Source organism: Vulpes lagopus, chromosome 18, assembly GCF_018345385.1.
Source record: "Vulpes lagopus strain Blue_001 chromosome 18, ASM1834538v1, whole genome shotgun sequence".
NCBI classification, from domain to species: Eukaryota; Metazoa; Chordata; class Mammalia; order Carnivora; family Canidae; genus Vulpes; species Vulpes lagopus.
In genome coordinates, this window is record NC_054841.1 from 26538185 (window position 1) to 26555350 (window position 17166).

The 17166-nt window shown below is 54.0% G+C and overlaps 2 protein-coding genes across 2 annotated transcripts; both read left to right on the forward strand.

The window, feature by feature from the left end:
- The first annotated feature begins 1771 nt into the window (after positions 1-1771).
- LOC121478419 (interferon regulatory factor 4-like) lies at positions 1772-12590 on the forward strand. The gene is made up of 8 exons (XM_041733500.1): positions 1772-1945; positions 7321-7510; positions 7820-7917; positions 8772-8883; positions 9003-9071; positions 10245-10613; positions 11203-11321; positions 11549-12590. Exons 1-8 carry the CDS (start codon positions 1772-1774, stop codon positions 11684-11686), a joined length of 1269 nt encoding a protein of 422 aa, XP_041589434.1. The 3' UTR covers positions 11687-12590.
- A 1587-nt stretch (positions 12591-14177) lies between these two features.
- On the forward strand, positions 14178-15623 carry FOXS1 (forkhead box S1). Its single transcript, XM_041732909.1, has one exon. The coding sequence runs from the start codon at positions 14365-14367 to the stop codon at positions 15355-15357; it is 993 nt and encodes a 330-aa protein (XP_041588843.1). The 5' UTR covers positions 14178-14364; the 3' UTR covers positions 15358-15623.
- Positions 15624-17166: the final 1543 nt, after the last annotated feature.

The following is a 17166-nucleotide window of genomic DNA, read 5'->3' on the forward strand; positions in this document are numbered from 1 at the left end:
GGGAGGATGGATGAAATAATCCTCACCTGCTGCCCAGCCTTGCCCTCTGGAAACTGAAGTTGGTGTCCAAGGTCACCAGCTAGCCAGGGGTGGGGCTGGGAACCCCATCCTCCTAATTACTATGACTCTGCCACCCAGAAAAATGAAGAGATTGTCTGGCACACTTAAAATTCCTGCTAAGATGTAATTATTACTCTTGGATTTAATCCTATGAAATGCTTTGGGCCCTGCTGGAGCCCTACAGGTGAGTCTGAGTCATGGCTATAACTATAGAGGGGTCAGAACTGAGTGGTGGCTAGCATGTGAGAACAGAGGGTACGGAGCATGAAGAAAGCCCCCCGTGATAGGTGCTACATGAAAGATAGTACTACCAGCCTCTGGTCAATGCTGACTGGGCATCCAGCTCTTTGTTCGCTCGGAGTTGTAGTTTCCTCCCTGTATGCAACAAAGGGTGGAGTAGTCTGAGCGACTAGACCTCTTTCAAACTGCAACCCTCCTTTGACAATTAAATGAAAGATACAAACCCTAGAAAAATGCACAGACATGAAAGAGTTTGTATATACTTTCTGTGGGTGTGGGTGTCCGTAAACCCCAGGTGTAAACTGTTGAGGGATAGTGTGGGGCACTGTTTAGGCTCCTGGGCTTTGGGAATAGAGAGACACAGGTTCAGATCTTGACTGCCTCCAGGTACTAGCTTCATGAACTTTTTACAGGGCTTTAATCTCTCTGAGCCATTTTTTGTTTTGTTTTGTTTGAGAGAAAGATTTTATTTATTTGAGAGAGAGCATGAGAGAGAGATCACAAGCAGGGGGGATGCATAGAGGGAGAAATCGACTCCCCGAGGAGCAGGGAGCCCAGCGCAGGACTGGATCCCCTCTCCAGCTTGGGCTCATGACCTGAGCCAAAGGCAGATGCCCAACCGATTGAGCCACCCAGGCACCCACCTTCTTCTTAATAGTAAATGGGTAATGATACTCATCTCACACACTGTAGTGAGAACTGACCTGAGAACCTGCAAGAAAGGCTTTAGCCAGGTCAACACCGTAGATGAGAACTCCCCAGTATTTAAGGAAATATTTCTCCAAGTGTGGCCCATAGACCACCTGGATCAGAATCCCACAGAACTTGTTAAATGCCGATTACTGGGCTTCTTGCCCAGAAAGTCTTTTTCTGCAGATCTGGTGTGGAGGCAAGGGCTGTATGTACACTGTAAACCAGTCTCTGCCTCCCAATTCTGATGAGAGTTAGTCTAAGAAGCACCATGGCTTTACAACTTCTACAGTCCAGGTCCTGAAAAGAGACCTGTAAGGTTCCCATAGGCTGGGAAGGACAGAGAACAGGTGCATGGGTGGGGCAATGGATGCCTTTGGTTGCTCCTCTGAAACCCGGCGGGGACAGGCAGATCCTAGGGTATCCTCCCCAGTACCCTCCAGTGGGTCTTAGCATCCCACTGTGCCTCTAAATGCCCACTTTGTCTCACAAGATGCCCTCTGGGCCAGGCTACCACAGAGAAGGGCAAAAGGATTGGGCCTCCCAGGGTCAGAGGGAGAGAAAAGGAAAGCGAAACTCGCCCATCCAGAACTTTCAGTTTCGCCGCCTCCGCGCGCCATCCAGGTGGCTTCGCTATTCTCTGTGGTGCTGGGTCGTGCTGGGTCGTGCTGGGGTCCCAGCCACCGCGCACCCCACACCTGGCCGCCGGCGCACTGCGTCCTGGATGGCCGGCGACCCCTGGCGGAAGGAGGAAGGGAAGGTCCCCGCCGGCCGGCGACCGATGGCGGGGGCCGGGGGTCCCTTGCGCCTCCGCGACTGGCTGGTGGCACAGATCGAGAGCGGGCGCTACGCGGGGTTGCGCTGGGAGGACGCAGGCAAGACCCTCTTCCGCATCCCCTGGAAGCACGCGGCCCAGCAGGGCTACCGGGCGCAGCAGGACGCGGCACTCTTCAGGGTAAGGGCCACTCGCTTGCCCCTTAGCCTCAGCTGTCTCTAGGTTGCAGAGAGTGTTGTGCATGCATGGGAGACCCAATGACGCCCTCTTTTTTTAAAAAAAGATTTTACTTATTCGTGAGAAACACAGAGACACAGGCAGAGGGAGAAGCAGGATCCCTTTGGGCACTTCAATGCAGGACTCCATCCAGGGATTCTGGCATCACGCCCTGAGCCAATGGCAGATGCTCAGCCACTGAGCCCCCGCCAGGGCTCCACAAGGATGCCCTCTTAAAACAGAATCAGCCAAAGGGGCAATACGTGCACCATCCCCCACCTCTCCAGGAGGCCTCTCCTCCCTTCCCACGGGGAAACTAGACACCACCGGGGATTCCCACAACTTCCCACCCCTCCAAACTGCCAATCTCGGTAGCCTAGGGACACATTCGGTGCTTCCCTACACCAACCCTTCTCAGGGATGCCCCCCCCCCTCCAGGGATGCCCCTCCTCTACAGATGCACCCCCTCCAAGGATGCTTCTCCTCCAGGGATGCCCTCTCCAGCCTCAGTCACCATTAACTTCCTTCAAACTGCCTCCTTCCCATCAACTTCAAAACTCTGGAAGCTCTCCTCTGAGCAATAAGCCAGCCACTGCCACCACCCAAACACCATAGCCACCTTCAGCTCCTACTTTCACAGGTCTGGTCATCAACTCCCTCCCTCAGTCTGGCTTCTGTCCCTTCTGCTAAACATCACTCGTTTACAAATCCAAAGATGCCATCACCATTATCTTTGACCTCTTGATTGGTCTGGTCCCGGTGGACCCTTCCTCCATGATACACTCTCACTTGGTTTCCAGAATCTGCTCCCATCACCACCCTCACTCCATTTTCTTTCTACCTTCCTGACCCCAAACTCAACCTCCCCCGCCCTCCACTCCTCTGTGGGTACTCTCAGCACTGCTCCAGGACCTCCCTCCTCATGGCCCACTCCCCTCCTCCACAGCCCCACCTTTCCCAGCCTCCCCTCCAGGCCCCAAGCCTGCTGGTCTCATGACCCCCAGAACTCTCAAACTCAGCACATCTTCAGTACCACACTTCCTAGTTTGCCTCGACAAACTTCTGTGTGTCCCCAGATGGAAGGTGACACTAAAAGTCACCAGATTCCAGAGCCAGGCACCTGAACCCTGGCTTCTCCTCTCCCTTCCAGTCTCATTGCACTCTATCACCAAGGCCTGCTGGTTCTTCCTACAGAAGTTTCTCTGCAGTCCATCTGCTAGGATCCATTTCCTATCTCACCATCTCTCACCAGGACAATCCCAATAACCTCACAGAGCTCCCTGCTCCCTCCTGCCCCTCAGATCTCCCCTCAGTCCTCCAGAGAGATCTTCCTTTTTTTTTTTTTTTTAAGATTTTATTTATTTATTCATGAGAGAGAGAGAGAGAGAAAGGCAGAGACATAGGCAGACAGAGAAGCAGGCTTCATGCAGGGAGCCCGATGTGGGACTCGATCCCAGGACTCCAGGATCATGCCCTGGACCGAAGGCAGGCGCTAAACTGCTGAGCCACCCAGGGATCCCAGGAGATCTTCCTAAATGTAAATCTTGCCTTGACACTTCCCTACTTAGAATTCTTCCATGGCCTCCCCATTGCTCTTGGGATAAAGTTCTAACTCCTTACCAAGACCTCAGAGCTGTGCATGAACTGCTCCTCCCTGGCTCATCTCTCTCCACCCTTCCCTTCCCTGGCTTTAGACCTGGCCTGACAGTTCTTTCAGTTTCTAAATGCTTCATGTGTCTGTCACTGTTAGACCTTTGCACCTGCTGTTCACCCTGACTAAAATACCCTCTCCTCTTCAGCTTTACCTGGCCAACTCATCTTGTTCAGCTTAAACATCTCAGGAGCCTTCCCTAATGCATTCATCTGTTGAATGCGTTTATTAAGTTCCAACTCAGTGCTTCTCCTAGGCCACCTCTGATTCCTTCTGCTTCTTCCATTGAAACAACTCCTCCGCAGCAGACTGCCTGCAGCTACTTGAGGCTTGTGACACTGAGCACAGGGCCTGGCCCACAGAAGGTACTCAGTGAGTATTGAACTGGGGGGGGGGGGGGGTTACATAGCCTGTCCCTTAGGACCATGTGCTGTTCAGAAGAGGGAGATTCTGAGAGACTGGCCCTCCCCTCCCCTCAATCCACCGCTGACCCATGCAAGGGACTCCCTGGCTTTGCACCCTCCTGGTGCCCCAAAGGGCATGGGATAAAGCTCGGCCTTTGAGGAGCTTCACGATCCAGCTTCCATCTGTCTCTACTTTCTCTTCCCCTCCCTGCACCACATGCAGTGGACCCTCATTATTTGCGGATTCTATATTTGCAGATTTGCATATTCGCTAACATGTATTTGCAATTCCAAAGTCAGTACTCAAGGCACTTTTGTGGCCCACGGGCAGGTGCAGAATGGCCAGTTTGGTCCCCAGATGCACACATTCCCAGCTGACGCTGAACAAAGTGATGCTTTGCTTTCTTGTCTCAGCTCTTCTACTAGAAACAGGTGTTCTTTTCAAGGGCTATTTAGTGCCCCATTTTCCCATATTTTTGTGCTTTTTGTTGGCAATTTTACTATTTAAAACGGCCCCCAAGCCTGTGTAACCCCAAAGTGCTGTCTAACATTCCCACATATGACAAGACTATGATGTGTCTTATGGAAAAAATAAGCTTCAGACAAGTTTCAGTCGGGCATAAGTTATTGTGCTGTTGGCCATGAGCTCAATGGGAATGAAACAGTTTATATGAAATAAAATGTTTCTTTTTTTTTATTTATTTATTTTATTTTTTATTTATGATAGTCACACAGAGAGAGAGAGAGAGAGGCAGAGACACAGGCAGAGGGAGAAGCAGGCTCCATGCACCGGAGCCCGATGTGGGATTCGATCCTGGGTCTCCAGGATCATGCCCTGGGCCAAAGGCAGGCGCCAAACCACTGCGCCACCCAGGGATCCCGAAATAAAATGTTTCTTAAACAGAAACACACATAAAACAAAGTTACACACAGTGTCTCTTGTGTACCAGGTACCACTCTAGGTGCTGGGGGACAGAGCAGCAAAGCAAAGGTCCCTCTTTCATCATAGTGATAGTACCCTGTGTCCTGTGCCCAGGTTAACTTTCAGTTATATCCTTAATATAATGAACAAAAATTCAATAAATAAGCACTGACTGTGTGCCAGGCACTGTGCTAAGTACTTTACACAGACCGAGACCACTCATGCTATACCCCGCACAACCACATCAGGTTAGGTATTGTGGACACAGTTTGCAGGCAGCAAAATCAAGCCTTAAAGTTCTCACAATTGCCAAGCAGCACCAACACAGGAGCTCCGTTTTCTGTTTGGTGTTCATTTTTCCACATCAGGTCTGGAATCTCTGAAGGCAATGACTGAATAGGATTCATGAGTTAAAACCCTCCAGTATTGAATGTGGTCTTTGCAACCAATATATCTCCTCCTGCCCTCCATTGTGGTCCCTCTGCTCCAGTCACACAGGCCTTGCTTGAATCTATCAATCTTCCCACCTCAGGACCTTTGTACTTGCTGTTCCTTCTACCTAGACCACCCTTCCCCCAGCCCTTTGTTGGACTCCATCCTTTTCGTTGAGGCATCAATTCAAATGCCACTTCCTCATAGAGGCATTTCTGATAACCCCTCTAAAGTAGCCCCTCATATTCTTATTCATTTAATGCCTCTGCCACTAGTCATTCTAATGTGTTTAACAAATATCTCTGGTCTGTATGCTTTCTTACAGAGAAATGTTTTGTATGTATGCTTACCTCATACACTTCACGTTGTCTATAGATCTCATTCTGTGTCTTCCCTTTTTTTGCTCAGGATCATGCTCTGAAGATTTATTCTTGTTCTCTGTACATCTTATTTGTTGCTCCTAGATGCTTCTAGATGCTGCATAGACTCTATAGTGGGCGTCCATGACACACACACACCTCTATCCACTTTCTTGGGGATGGACACAAGTTTGCTCTTGAGCACCACAAGCAATGCTATAGTGAATATCCTAGCCCTGCTCCCCTCATAAGCCCCTGTGAGAATTCCTTTGGAATTGGGATTTCTACTCAGAGAGTATATTTAGACTTAATTTGATGAGACATGCCTGATTACCATCCAGAAGCTCTGTACCATCCCACACCCACTAATAGTGTCCACATCTCCACCATCTCCTGGCATTATCCAACTCACTAAATATTTTGTTGGCTTATAGGTGATAGCTCACTTAAAAAAAAAAAAGAAAAGAAAAGAAAACTAAGTAGGCTCCATGCCTAGCATGGAGCCCAGCGTGGGGCCTGAACTCATGACCCTGAGATCAAGACCTGAGCTAAGATCGAGTCCGATGCCTAACCCACTGAGCCACCTAAGCACCCCAGTAGTTCACATTTTTATTGTACATTTCTCTGACACTAATGAGTTTAAAGTACATCCTCATATGCTCATGGGCTTCTGGTTTCCTCCTCCCTAAATTGCCCATTCTTGCCCTTTGATAAGAACTTTTTCTTTAGGGGATGCTCTCTGGTTTCCTGTTGGTTTGTGAAGTTCCTTGTATGTTCTAAAATTAGCCCCTTGCCGATTTCAGACATCATCTTTGTTTTGCCTTCTGGTCCATGCCTTTGAGGGGGCACAGGAAGGCATTCTTTCCCCCTGAAAGAGTTTTATCTTCTATTGGCTTCCACTTTCACCTCTCACCTTGGGTTTTTGTTTTTTGTTTTTTTAAAGATTTTATTTATTTATCCGTGAGAGAGACAGAGAGAGAGGCAGAGAGACAGGCAAAGGGAGAAACAGGCTCCATGCAGGGAGCCTGATGTGGGATTCGATCCCCGGTCTCCAGGATCATGCCCTGGGCTGAAGGTGGCGCTAAACCACTGAGTCACCTGGGCTGCCCTCACCTTGGGTTTTTGAATCATCTGAAGTCCACTTTGTCTGTGGCAATAGGTCAGGATTTATTTTTATAGTTCTCCAGATAGCGAAGCACTGCCATTCTTTTATATCCCACGATCCTATTTTTTAAATTGATCATAATCCACAACCTGGAATATTGTTATTTCCATTTAGCTGTTTGTAGCTGTTTTCTCTCATCAGACTTGAGTTCCTAGAGAGCAGCAGTCATGTCTATCTTGTTCCCCATTCAGTCCCCAGTCTCTGGCTCAGGCCTGGCACACTGTAGGAGCTTGAGGAACATGCGTTGGATGGAGGGAGGAAGAAACAGAAGAGGATGAAGGGGAAGGGGACAGAGGCCTGGAGGGAGAGAGAGAAGGGTGGGAGGTGAGGCAGGCCCCCCTCCTTCTGCACAGCACCAGCCCCACTCCAGGTCTATCCTTCCCCAAGCACCCCTGCTCATCCTCAGGCTTGGGCCATATACAAGGGCAAGCACCTAGAGGGCATTGACAAGGAGGACCCTCCAACCTGGAAGACCCGGCTCCGCTGTGCCCTCAACAAGAGCGCCGACTTCTGTGAGGTGCGCGAGCGCAGCCAGCTGGATGTCTCCAACCCCTACAAAGTCTACCGGATTGTGTCCAACGGTGCCCATTGTCCAGGTACCATCTTGCCCCTGGAGGTAGGGGCCGAGGAAAGCTCTCTGGGCAATAACAACCTCATCTTGCCCATCTGTATGTCAACGGAGAAATGGTGGGCTTATTAAGCTTAAACTCCCGGGTTGGTAAACACAGAAAGACCCATAGACATTCAATTTCTGTTCCCATTAGAAAAGGAGGAGACTGAAGCCCAGAGAGACGTGGGCCCTGCCTGAAATCATGCTGTGACCTCATCCTCATGTGGGATTACCTCTATTGGGGGGGCTCCCCTTGAGGCCCAGGAAACAACAGCTTGCCTCTTGCTCCACCCAGTTGCCAGGGCTTGTGCTCCCCCTGAAAAGAAGAACATTCTTCAGAGTCAGCAGGAGTCCCCCAGAGAAGTGACAGAGCCGGCCTGCAGGACAGATCAGGTTGGTTGTCCTTCAAGCTTCTGCAGCCTTGCCAGCTCAGTCACCTCTCACCCGAACTGCCCTCGGTGCTCTCTGGCACTGTCATCTGTCCTGTCCTCTCCTCCAGCTGCTGCTCCATCACCATCCCCATCCCTCCTGCCAGCTCGACCTCTTCTTACCTCTGCTCTATCTGCACCACCATCTTCAGCTCCATTGTCCTGTTCCCTTTGCCTCTATCACCTCTCGGTGCCCCTTGTTCCCTTCAACTCCATCACCATCTGCCTCAGGCCTCTCTCCTGAAATTCACCCCTTGCCCCTGTCATCATTGGGTCCATCACTCTGCCCTCATCAGATGCAGCTCTGTCACTGCATTTCCCTCACCTTCTCGCTGTTGCCATCACCCCAGCATCTCCACCCCCATCACCCTGTCCATATCATCCCCATTACCACCACCACCTCTCCCCCACCATCCATGGTTCATTGCTCTGTCCCCATCCCCCCACCAGCCTGGTCCAATCCACTGTCCCTAGTGCCTCCATCAGCATGCATTCTATATTCTGTCCCCCATCTCTATCACTTCTGTCTCCATTTTTATCACCTCTGTCCCCTCTATCACCTCTGAACCCCCATCTGCTAATTCACTCTTCACTCTTCTCTTCCTGGCATAGTGAGGAACCCCCTAATCTCCAACGGCCCCATCAATTCTTTACCTCTGGGAGAGAAAAGGTCTTGAGCTCTGAAACCTTACAGCCTCTATTGACCCCAACTGGCCTGCAGTCTGTCCAGGTCTCCTTCTGCCCAATTGAGGACATTCTGGGAACTCCTGTGGCCCCCAGTCTCCTCTCCCACACTCATAAATCTCTCCCAATGGCCAGGACAGCTCCAGATCAACCACAGAGGATAAGGACGAGGAACAACCCCCCAGGTTGGCCCAGCGGGCCTCTCTGCCATCAGCTGCCCAACTCACAGGCCCTCTGGCTGACCACAGTAAGGACCAGATCGCCTCACTCATGCCTGCCTCCTCTCTGGCCTCCTCCAGGACCTTGACCTAGGGGTGGAGAGACCCAGGGTGAAGTGGTGCCTGACAGCTTCCCCTCCTTCCCTAGGGTACCAGGTGCAGGAACCTGCATACCACTGGAGCCCCTTGCCCTCCTCTGAGGATTTCAGCAACCCTGGTAAGGAATCTGCAGGCTCTCCCCTCTGACTAGTGTGCAGAACTGGGGAGAGCCAGTTAGCCTTTGTCTTTTACCCAAAGCACCCAGCCCAGATAATAAAAAGAGCTAACATTTGTTGAGGGCTTAGTTTATGCCAGGCATCTTCCTAAGCTCTCCTGCAGCCCTGTGAGATAGATACTGCTATCACCCCCACTTTACAGATACAGAAACCCAACACAGAGATTAAGAACCTTACCAAAAAAAAAAAAAAAAAGAACCTTGCCTGAAATCACACAGTAGCCTTGTGAAAGTTTTTTTTTTTTTTTAAGATTTTATTCATTTATTCATGAGAGACACACAGAGAGAGGCAGAGATATAGGCAGAAAGAGAAGCAGGCTCCCTGTGGGGAGCCTGATGTGGGACCCAATCCCAGGACCCCGGGATCACTACCTGAGCCAAAGACAGACTCAATCAGTGAGCCACCCAGGCGTCCCTAGCCCTGGGAAAGTTACTCTCGGGTCATAGCTCGTAAGTGGCAGTTGAAAGATCAAAATGCAATGGCAGGGCAGCAGAGCTCCCAGCCCAACCTGTTGAGCATCCTGCTGTCCCCTCATATGGGAACCTGCTGTTTTATTGTTGCTTGTATCAGCATTAAAATATTTGCTGGGGGGGCAGCCCGGGTGGCTCAGCGGTTTAGCGCCGCATTCAGCCCAGGGCCTGATCGTGGAGACCTGGGATTGAGTCCCACATCAGGCTCCCTGCATAGAGCCTGCTTCTCCCTCTGCCTGTGTCTCTACCTCTCTCTCTCTCTCTCTCTCTCTCTCATGAATAAATAAATAAAATCTTTAAAATATATATATTTGCTGGGAAGAAGCTCCTAGAATCCCAGAGATTGGGACTGGAAGGGCCCTAGCCTGTCCCAATTGTACAGGTGGCCTCAGGTCCTATGCTTTTGACTCTGGAGCTCAACTACCAGTTCATTTATACTGGAAGCTGCAGCTATTTACTACTGGTACTAGTGCTACTACTGCTACTACTAGAATTATCATTATCATTTATCCGGAGGAAGCACCAAAACCTCCCGATATGGGGGCCCTCAGGACCTCGGGCGGTGGGGGCGTCCCCTGCCCTGTTGAGAGGGTGTTCGGTGCTGGGGCCTCCAACGCCCGGCGCGCCCCCTCTCCCGGCCCGCAGACTGCTGGCTGCACGTGAGGCTGTTCTACGGCGCGGAGCTGGTGCAGGAAACCACCGCGCGCACCGCGGAGGGCTGTCGCCTGAGCCCTCGGGCAGTCACCGCGGCCGAGCGCCTGCTGGGGCCGCCGCCGCGCCTCGCGCAGGTCCGCTTCCCGGAGCCGCCGCCCGGCGCCCGCGTGCTGCGGCGCTTGCTACGGCACCTGGAGCGGGGCGTGCTGCTGTGGGTGGCCCCCGAGGGCGTGTTCGCCAAGCGCCTGTGCCGGGGCCGCGTGTACTGGCGCGGCCCGCTCGCCCCGCACCGCGCGCAGCCCAACAAGCTGGAGCGCGAGCGCACCTGCCAGCTGCTAGACACGCGCCGCTTCCTCGAGGGTAAGAGCGCGGCGGTGGGCCCGCTGGCATTGTGGGACAGAGTGGCTGGGCACAAGGGGCGTGGGCAGAAGCACGAGAGCAGAGGAGAGGGCGCACGCGAGATGTGAGGGCAGGCGAATGGGCTTATGGATTCTGGGCTTGTGGTGGACATCGAAACAGAGGATGAGACACACAAGCGCCGCGAGCGGGAACGAATATGGGCATCGGGGGACCTGGGCGCAGATATGGACATAGACTTATGGGAGGGTAGGCACGGGGCAGGCTGGGGGCATTGGCTGTGCGGCATGAGCGTAAGACTTGAGCAGGTGCCTTGGTATAGGGCGCTAAGCCTAGGCTGGGCACTCAAGCACTGGGCACACCGTAGGTATAGGTGGATGGCAATGGGCACAGGCTGATAGTGAGCATAGAGGCACAAGGCACAGGGCATGAGCACTGGAAGTAGGCACAGATGTGGGACATGAAACAGGTATAGGGATGTGGAAGTGGGCACAGGGCACGGGCACACAATGGGGATGTGGCCTTCCAGGACATGGGCATGGGATATAAGCACCAGGTGGGATTCCCAAGCCCCCAGTCTTGCTGCCTATAGAATTGCGAGCCCACCTGCAGGATGGTGGCCAGGAGCCCGAGTACCAAATCCATCTGTGCTTTGGTGAGGAGTACCCAGGGCCCCCAGACCAGCCAGAGGAGCGGCTCATCATGGCCCACGTGAGTCACCTCCCACTCCAGTGAAGAGCCACGCCTTCCAATCACCTGGAACAGCCCCTTACTGACTCCCTTCTGTCCTCACTTCCTGACTTGATGACCTTCTGGTCTGTAGGACCCTGCATGTAAAGTGTCTGTGGGGTGGGGAGACTGTCACCAGGGCTGTGACTTGCTATGGAAACCTAGGGGGTGCTGAGAGTGTTGACTCATTGCACCCCACACCCTCAAAGGTGGAGCCAGTCTTCGCCCGCCAGCTCTTCCTGGACTCCAAGCGCCACTATCGTGGTGCCCCAGCGATGGCAAGTCCCCAGCTCAGCATGTCCGATGGTATCACTCACCTGCTTACGGCGCAGCTGAATCAGCAATAAAGGATTACTTCCTCCTCTCCTACCATCTGAAGTCAGCCCTCCCACCCCGGGTGTGGATCCCACCCCAGAGCTGCCCAACTGCCAGGGACTTGAGGCCACCCCCCACACACCCATCAGCCAGGTCTGTGGGGACAGCGGAAGCAGATCTGTGCCCTTCAACCTCTCAGCCGCAGAGGCAGAGACGCAGCCCTGGAACAAGGCGCGTAGGCGGACAGCATGCAGCTGGGCCTGGGAAGTCAGGAGGAAACCAAACTCAACCTTGAGGTTCCAGAAACAGCAATTAGGGCAGAAACAAAACTTCATTTCTTGTTGGGAGCCCAACAAGTCTGAGATGGTATACTTGAGAGCCTGCTTTACCTCCAACTGATTCATTATAAGGTTTGCTTAAAGCTGGTTTTACAGATAATTAGATCCTCAGGGATCAGAGTGAAACCACATAGTAACAGAATTGCCTGCCTCTGAGGGGCTCTGAGTTTCCAGACCCTTCCTCCCACCTGTCACTAGTCTCCATTCTTATACGGCCAGGGAGGGGATCCCACAGCAGAAAACTTGGCCTGAACCGGGGTCTTTGGGGGCTGACAGCTGAACCACCAGCGCCAGTAGATACTGTGTTTAGAGAAACTGAGGCAAACCCCCAAACATAGCCCTAAGGCAGAAGCGAAAGTAGGAAGCGGGGGTCCAGGCCCTCCCCAAACCTCAGTGAACTTTGCAAACTGCAAGTTGTAGGGAGTCCTTGAAAATTGGGAAGGAGCCCCTTCAATCATGAAGGCAATTGACCCTGCCTTGGCAGTAAAGTTACTGTTTCCTGCCCTGGATATCAGACATTGTTCCCTCTTCTGATTTCTGACTTTCTTTATAGGGATTCTCCTACAGATGGCAACATAATAAATCTCTTTTAGTGATACATTAATAAGTCTCTTTCATGGGGCCAGGGAGGGGGGAAACTCTATGCTTTGACAAAGGACTGAGGTCAATCCAATCACTGTTTTTTATTCATTCAGCTAATGTTGATTGAGCACCTACTCAGTTCTGGGCCAGTGCTGGACAAAACAGCAAGTCCCTGATCTCTTGGGGTTCATAGCCTGTTTTCCAGTAGGGATCCAGTGATGTCCTCTATCCCTGCAGCTCTTCTGTAGAAAAGGTGGTGTTAAGGAGTTACAGAATCCTGGGTTCAAATCCCAGCCTTGTCACTCACTAGCTGTGTGACCTCAGGCAAGCCCCTTAAGCTTTCTGAGGCTTAGATTCCCCATCTATTCAAAAGAAGCCGTGAAGGCCTTTGGAGCAATCTTGGTCCAAGGAGTAAATGCAGAGAGAGAAGATGAGTTGTCAGGAGGCTGACATGGAGAGGCACACAGTTGGTGTCCTTTGACTTGGTTTCTTATGGGTGGGAGAGCATGGAGCAGGCTACTCCATCCTTCAGAAGACCTGACTGTCCTAGGCTTCGCTGGCCTAAGGCTGCAGCTGGTGGGGAGCCTCAGTTCAGAGTGACATTCTTGAGTCATGTCCAAACCTCTACTCTGTGCTAGACCCTAGGAGAATGCTGGATGCTGTGTAAAGGGGCTGTTGCCTTCTCATCACAGCACGGACAGCTGAAGAGTCGCCAGCCCCAGTTTGGAGACGGAAAACTGAGGCTCAGACAGGGTCAGGGACTTGCTTCAAACCCCTCTTCGTGGGGGGAGAGGGAAATGTCTCTGCCCAGATGGTTGCCCTCCCCTCACCAGTCACTAGAGGGCGCCCAAGCTCAGCATACCGGTTTAGCGGTTCTCACCGCCTCCACAGCGAACATCCTGGAACATCTCAGAGCTAGCGTGACCCCAGGGGCTGTGCGCTGCTGGGAGGAGAAAGTAGACCCCAGAAGGGCCTGGAAGAAGGAGACCAGAAAAGAGGAGCTAGAGGCAGGGACCTGAGGATTCCTGGGGGCTTTTCCCACCGGTGCCCCCAGTTCTCCAGTTCAGCGTTGAATCTTTGTCTCTCCCCAGTGGGTCTCTCTGTGTCTCTCTGCCTCCATCTCTTGTGTCTGGGCCTGCGTCTCTCTCTCGGGATCTGTCTCTTTCACTCTATCTCTGTAGACTGATTTCTTTCAGCGATCCCAACTTTGTCTGTGCGGTGCGTGCGTGTGTGTGTCTGGCCACGTGTGTCTCTGTTCTTTCGGCCTCCTCTTCGTCTCTATGTATGTCTCTGCCTCTGTCCTCGTTGTGTGTGCCACCGTTTCTCTTGTCATGTCTCGACCTCTGTGTCTTTCTCTCTGTTTTTAATTGCCTCTGTCTCTTTTTGTTTCTCTGTCTCTGTCTCACTCAGTTGCATGTCCTGTCCCTTGCAGCCACCACCTCCCAGCACACATCGCCTGGGGGTCCCAGTCCCTTCCCTCCTACCCCCGCTCCCCACCTCCCACAGCTGCTCACAGCTTCCCAGTTCTGGCCTCCCTGCCCGCCTCTCTCTCTCTCTCTCTCTCTCTCTCTCTCTCTCTCTCTCGGGCCTTGGGGGAGGGGGGCGAGGGAGGAAGGGAGGGCAGCCTGGTGGGCCCACCCCTTTTTGCCTTTCCAGGCTGGGAGGCTGGGCCAGTGGGCCTTTTAACCAGCCCGGGCGGGCTGTGCCGGACACCAGCTCTGGACGCTGAGCCTGGCCCCTCCGTGGTCCCGGCAGCCGCCAGCCCGGCCAGCCCGGCCAGCCCGGCCAGCATGCAGCAGCAGCCCCTGCCCGGGCCCTTGGCCCCCGCGGCGGAGCCCACCAAGCCTCCCTACAGCTACATAGCTCTGATCGCCATGGCCATCCAGAGCTCACCAGGCCAGCGGGCCACACTCAGTGGCATCTACCGCTACATCATGGGCCGCTTCGCCTTCTACCGCCACAACCGGCCCGGCTGGCAGAACAGCATCCGCCACAACCTGTCACTCAATGAGTGCTTTGTCAAGGTGCCCCGCGATGACCGCAAGCCAGGCAAGGGCAGCTACTGGACGCTGGACCCCGACTGCCACGACATGTTTGAGCACGGCAGCTTCCTGCGCCGACGCCGACGCTTCACCCGGCGAGCAGGTGCCGAGGGAGCCAGGGGCCCTGCCAAGGCACGACGTGGACCCCTCAGAGGGAGCAGCCGGGATCCAGGAGTCCCTGATGCCATGACTGCCAGGCAGTGCCCATTCCCACCGGAGCTGCCAGAGCCCAAGGGCCTAAGCTTTGGGGGTCTGGTGGGGGCCTTACCAGCTAGCATGTGCCCTGCGACCCCTGATGCCAGGCCTCGGCTGCTGACGGAGCCCAAAGAGACGCCCACACCTAAGCCTGCAGGCCCAGGGGAGCTCCCCGTGGCCCCCTCGTCTTCCCCATGCCCGGCATTTGGCTTTCCTGCTGGCTTCTCCGAGGCTGAGGGTTTTAGCAAGGCCCCCACACCCATCTTGACCCCAGAGGCGGGCATCGGGAGCAGCTACCAGTGCCGGCTGCAGGCACTGAATTTCTGCATGGGGACTGATCCAGGCCTTGAGCACCTCTTGGCCTCAGCAGCCCCCTCTCCTGCACCACCTACCCCTCCAGCCTCACTGCGGGCCCCGTTGCCCCTGCCAGCTGACCCCAAGGAACCCTGGGTTGCAGGCAGCTTCCCTGTCCAGGGAGGCTCCAGCTACCCATTGGGGCTGACCCCCTGCCTATACCGGACACCAGGAATGTTCTTCTTTGAGTGAAGCTGGCCTGGCCTCGGGCAGTCCCTGCAGGGCCCCTGCCAACTACACCACGCTCCAAGCTGAGCCTGACTCTAGGATCTGGGGAGTTCTCAAGGGACCCAGGCCTGGCACGCCAACGATCGGGACAGGAAGCCAAGATTGGAGTAGTGAACACTCAGCCAGCCGGCCCCCAGGGCCTCCGGATGGACTTGAGGGAGAGGGGAGGCAGGGCCCCCTTGGGGTTGACTCTGTGGCTCTCAGGGCCAATAAAACCAGTGTGATGATGAGGGCCAGCTTCCTGGATGGTTGGGGGCTGAGGGCCGGGATGCCTGGTTCTGTGTGCGGTGGCTGTGGTTGTGGGATTGTGGGGCAGGGGCAGGGGACCCTGGAGGAAAATGTCCCACATGAGGCTTTCTCCTGCTGGGGACTTTCTCAGGGAGTTTCCCAAGAAGGTGGAGGAAGGGGGATCAGGGAATAGAGAAGAGAGAAAAGGGTGTAGCTAAGACACCAGGCAGGGGGCGAAGCTGGGCTGGCCTGAGGGGCTAATTCTCCAGCCCCAAGCTCTGTGACTCAGCACCCTCACCCCCCTTATGAGTGTTCATAATGTGACGATCTGTGGCATTTATTTGGTCCTGGGCTTGTATATATCCTTTCACCAAACTCTGTGCAATTTGGAATGTCATCCCCATTTTACGGTGGTAGAAACTGAGGCTCAGAGAGCCTGGGGCTCATTAGATCTGACTCCAGATGGCAGCAAATGTAGCCCCTGTCCTGCAGTCTGAGTGAGGATGCAGGGGATGGACGCAGGGTAGGAGCAGAGCTGGGGGTGACTCTAGAGTGGGAGGGGCTTTTATGGAATCCTGGAATGCCAGTACAAAAGAGGCACCCTGACCCCAAAGGCAGGCACCAGTCACCTTGTCTGCATTTCCCACACGAATGGCGGACTTCCCTGAGTCCCCAGCTCTCCAAGGCCTCCTGATGACTCCTTAAGAAAGCATTTCTGTAATGGTGGGAGTGGGTGGCTATCCTGGGTACAGATCAGAAGTGACAGAGCCCTGACCTCTGGCCTCTTCTAGCCTCTCCCTTGGGCAGAAGCAGGAGAAATGAGTACATTCATGGCCCCCTTCAGAGGAACAGACCTCTGGAATCTCCCTGTCCCCCACACCCTTCAATACTAGAGTTGCTGAAGCAAAGCCCTTCCTTCTGGAGCCTCGCTACCCCCATCTGGATCCTGGGTATACAGAGAAAAGAAAGAGGCCAGGGATACTGGGGGAACCCCCTTTCTGGAGTTTGGTGTAAGGGCCTGCTGGGTCTTCTATCACCATAAAGCAACACCCTCGGGGCTGGAGACCCTTCGGTCCAGCAGGCTGCCCAGTCCATCCAAGGGCCTCACTCAGGCAGGCGGCCATGCTGATTGCAGCCTCTGCTGCTCCCTCCTCCCTCAGCAGGTCCCCTGGGGCCTGGGCGGAAGCAAGCCCGGCTGGACAGTCCCAACTGTCTGGTTCCCACAGACTCCAGAGCCGCCAGGGTGGAGGGGGGACCCGCAGGGTGGGGGCTCACTGTGGCCGGAAGGGGGTGAGAAAGTGCCTGGCCAGCTGTAGGGCCCCTCCCCACCATGCATGCAGGACCCTAACCTGGAATCCATCTAGCAACGATGTGGGGACAAGAGAGGGTCTGTCCTGTCTCATCACATCTGGGAAGCCTGATGGGTGAAGAGGAGGGGGAAGTTCTGTGTGAGCGGGGCAGGCAGGGGTGGGGAGAGGAGAAAGAGATGCTCACTCATGTGGGTTGTTCCAAGGTGTATACCTCTGTGGGAGTATGGGTGTGTGC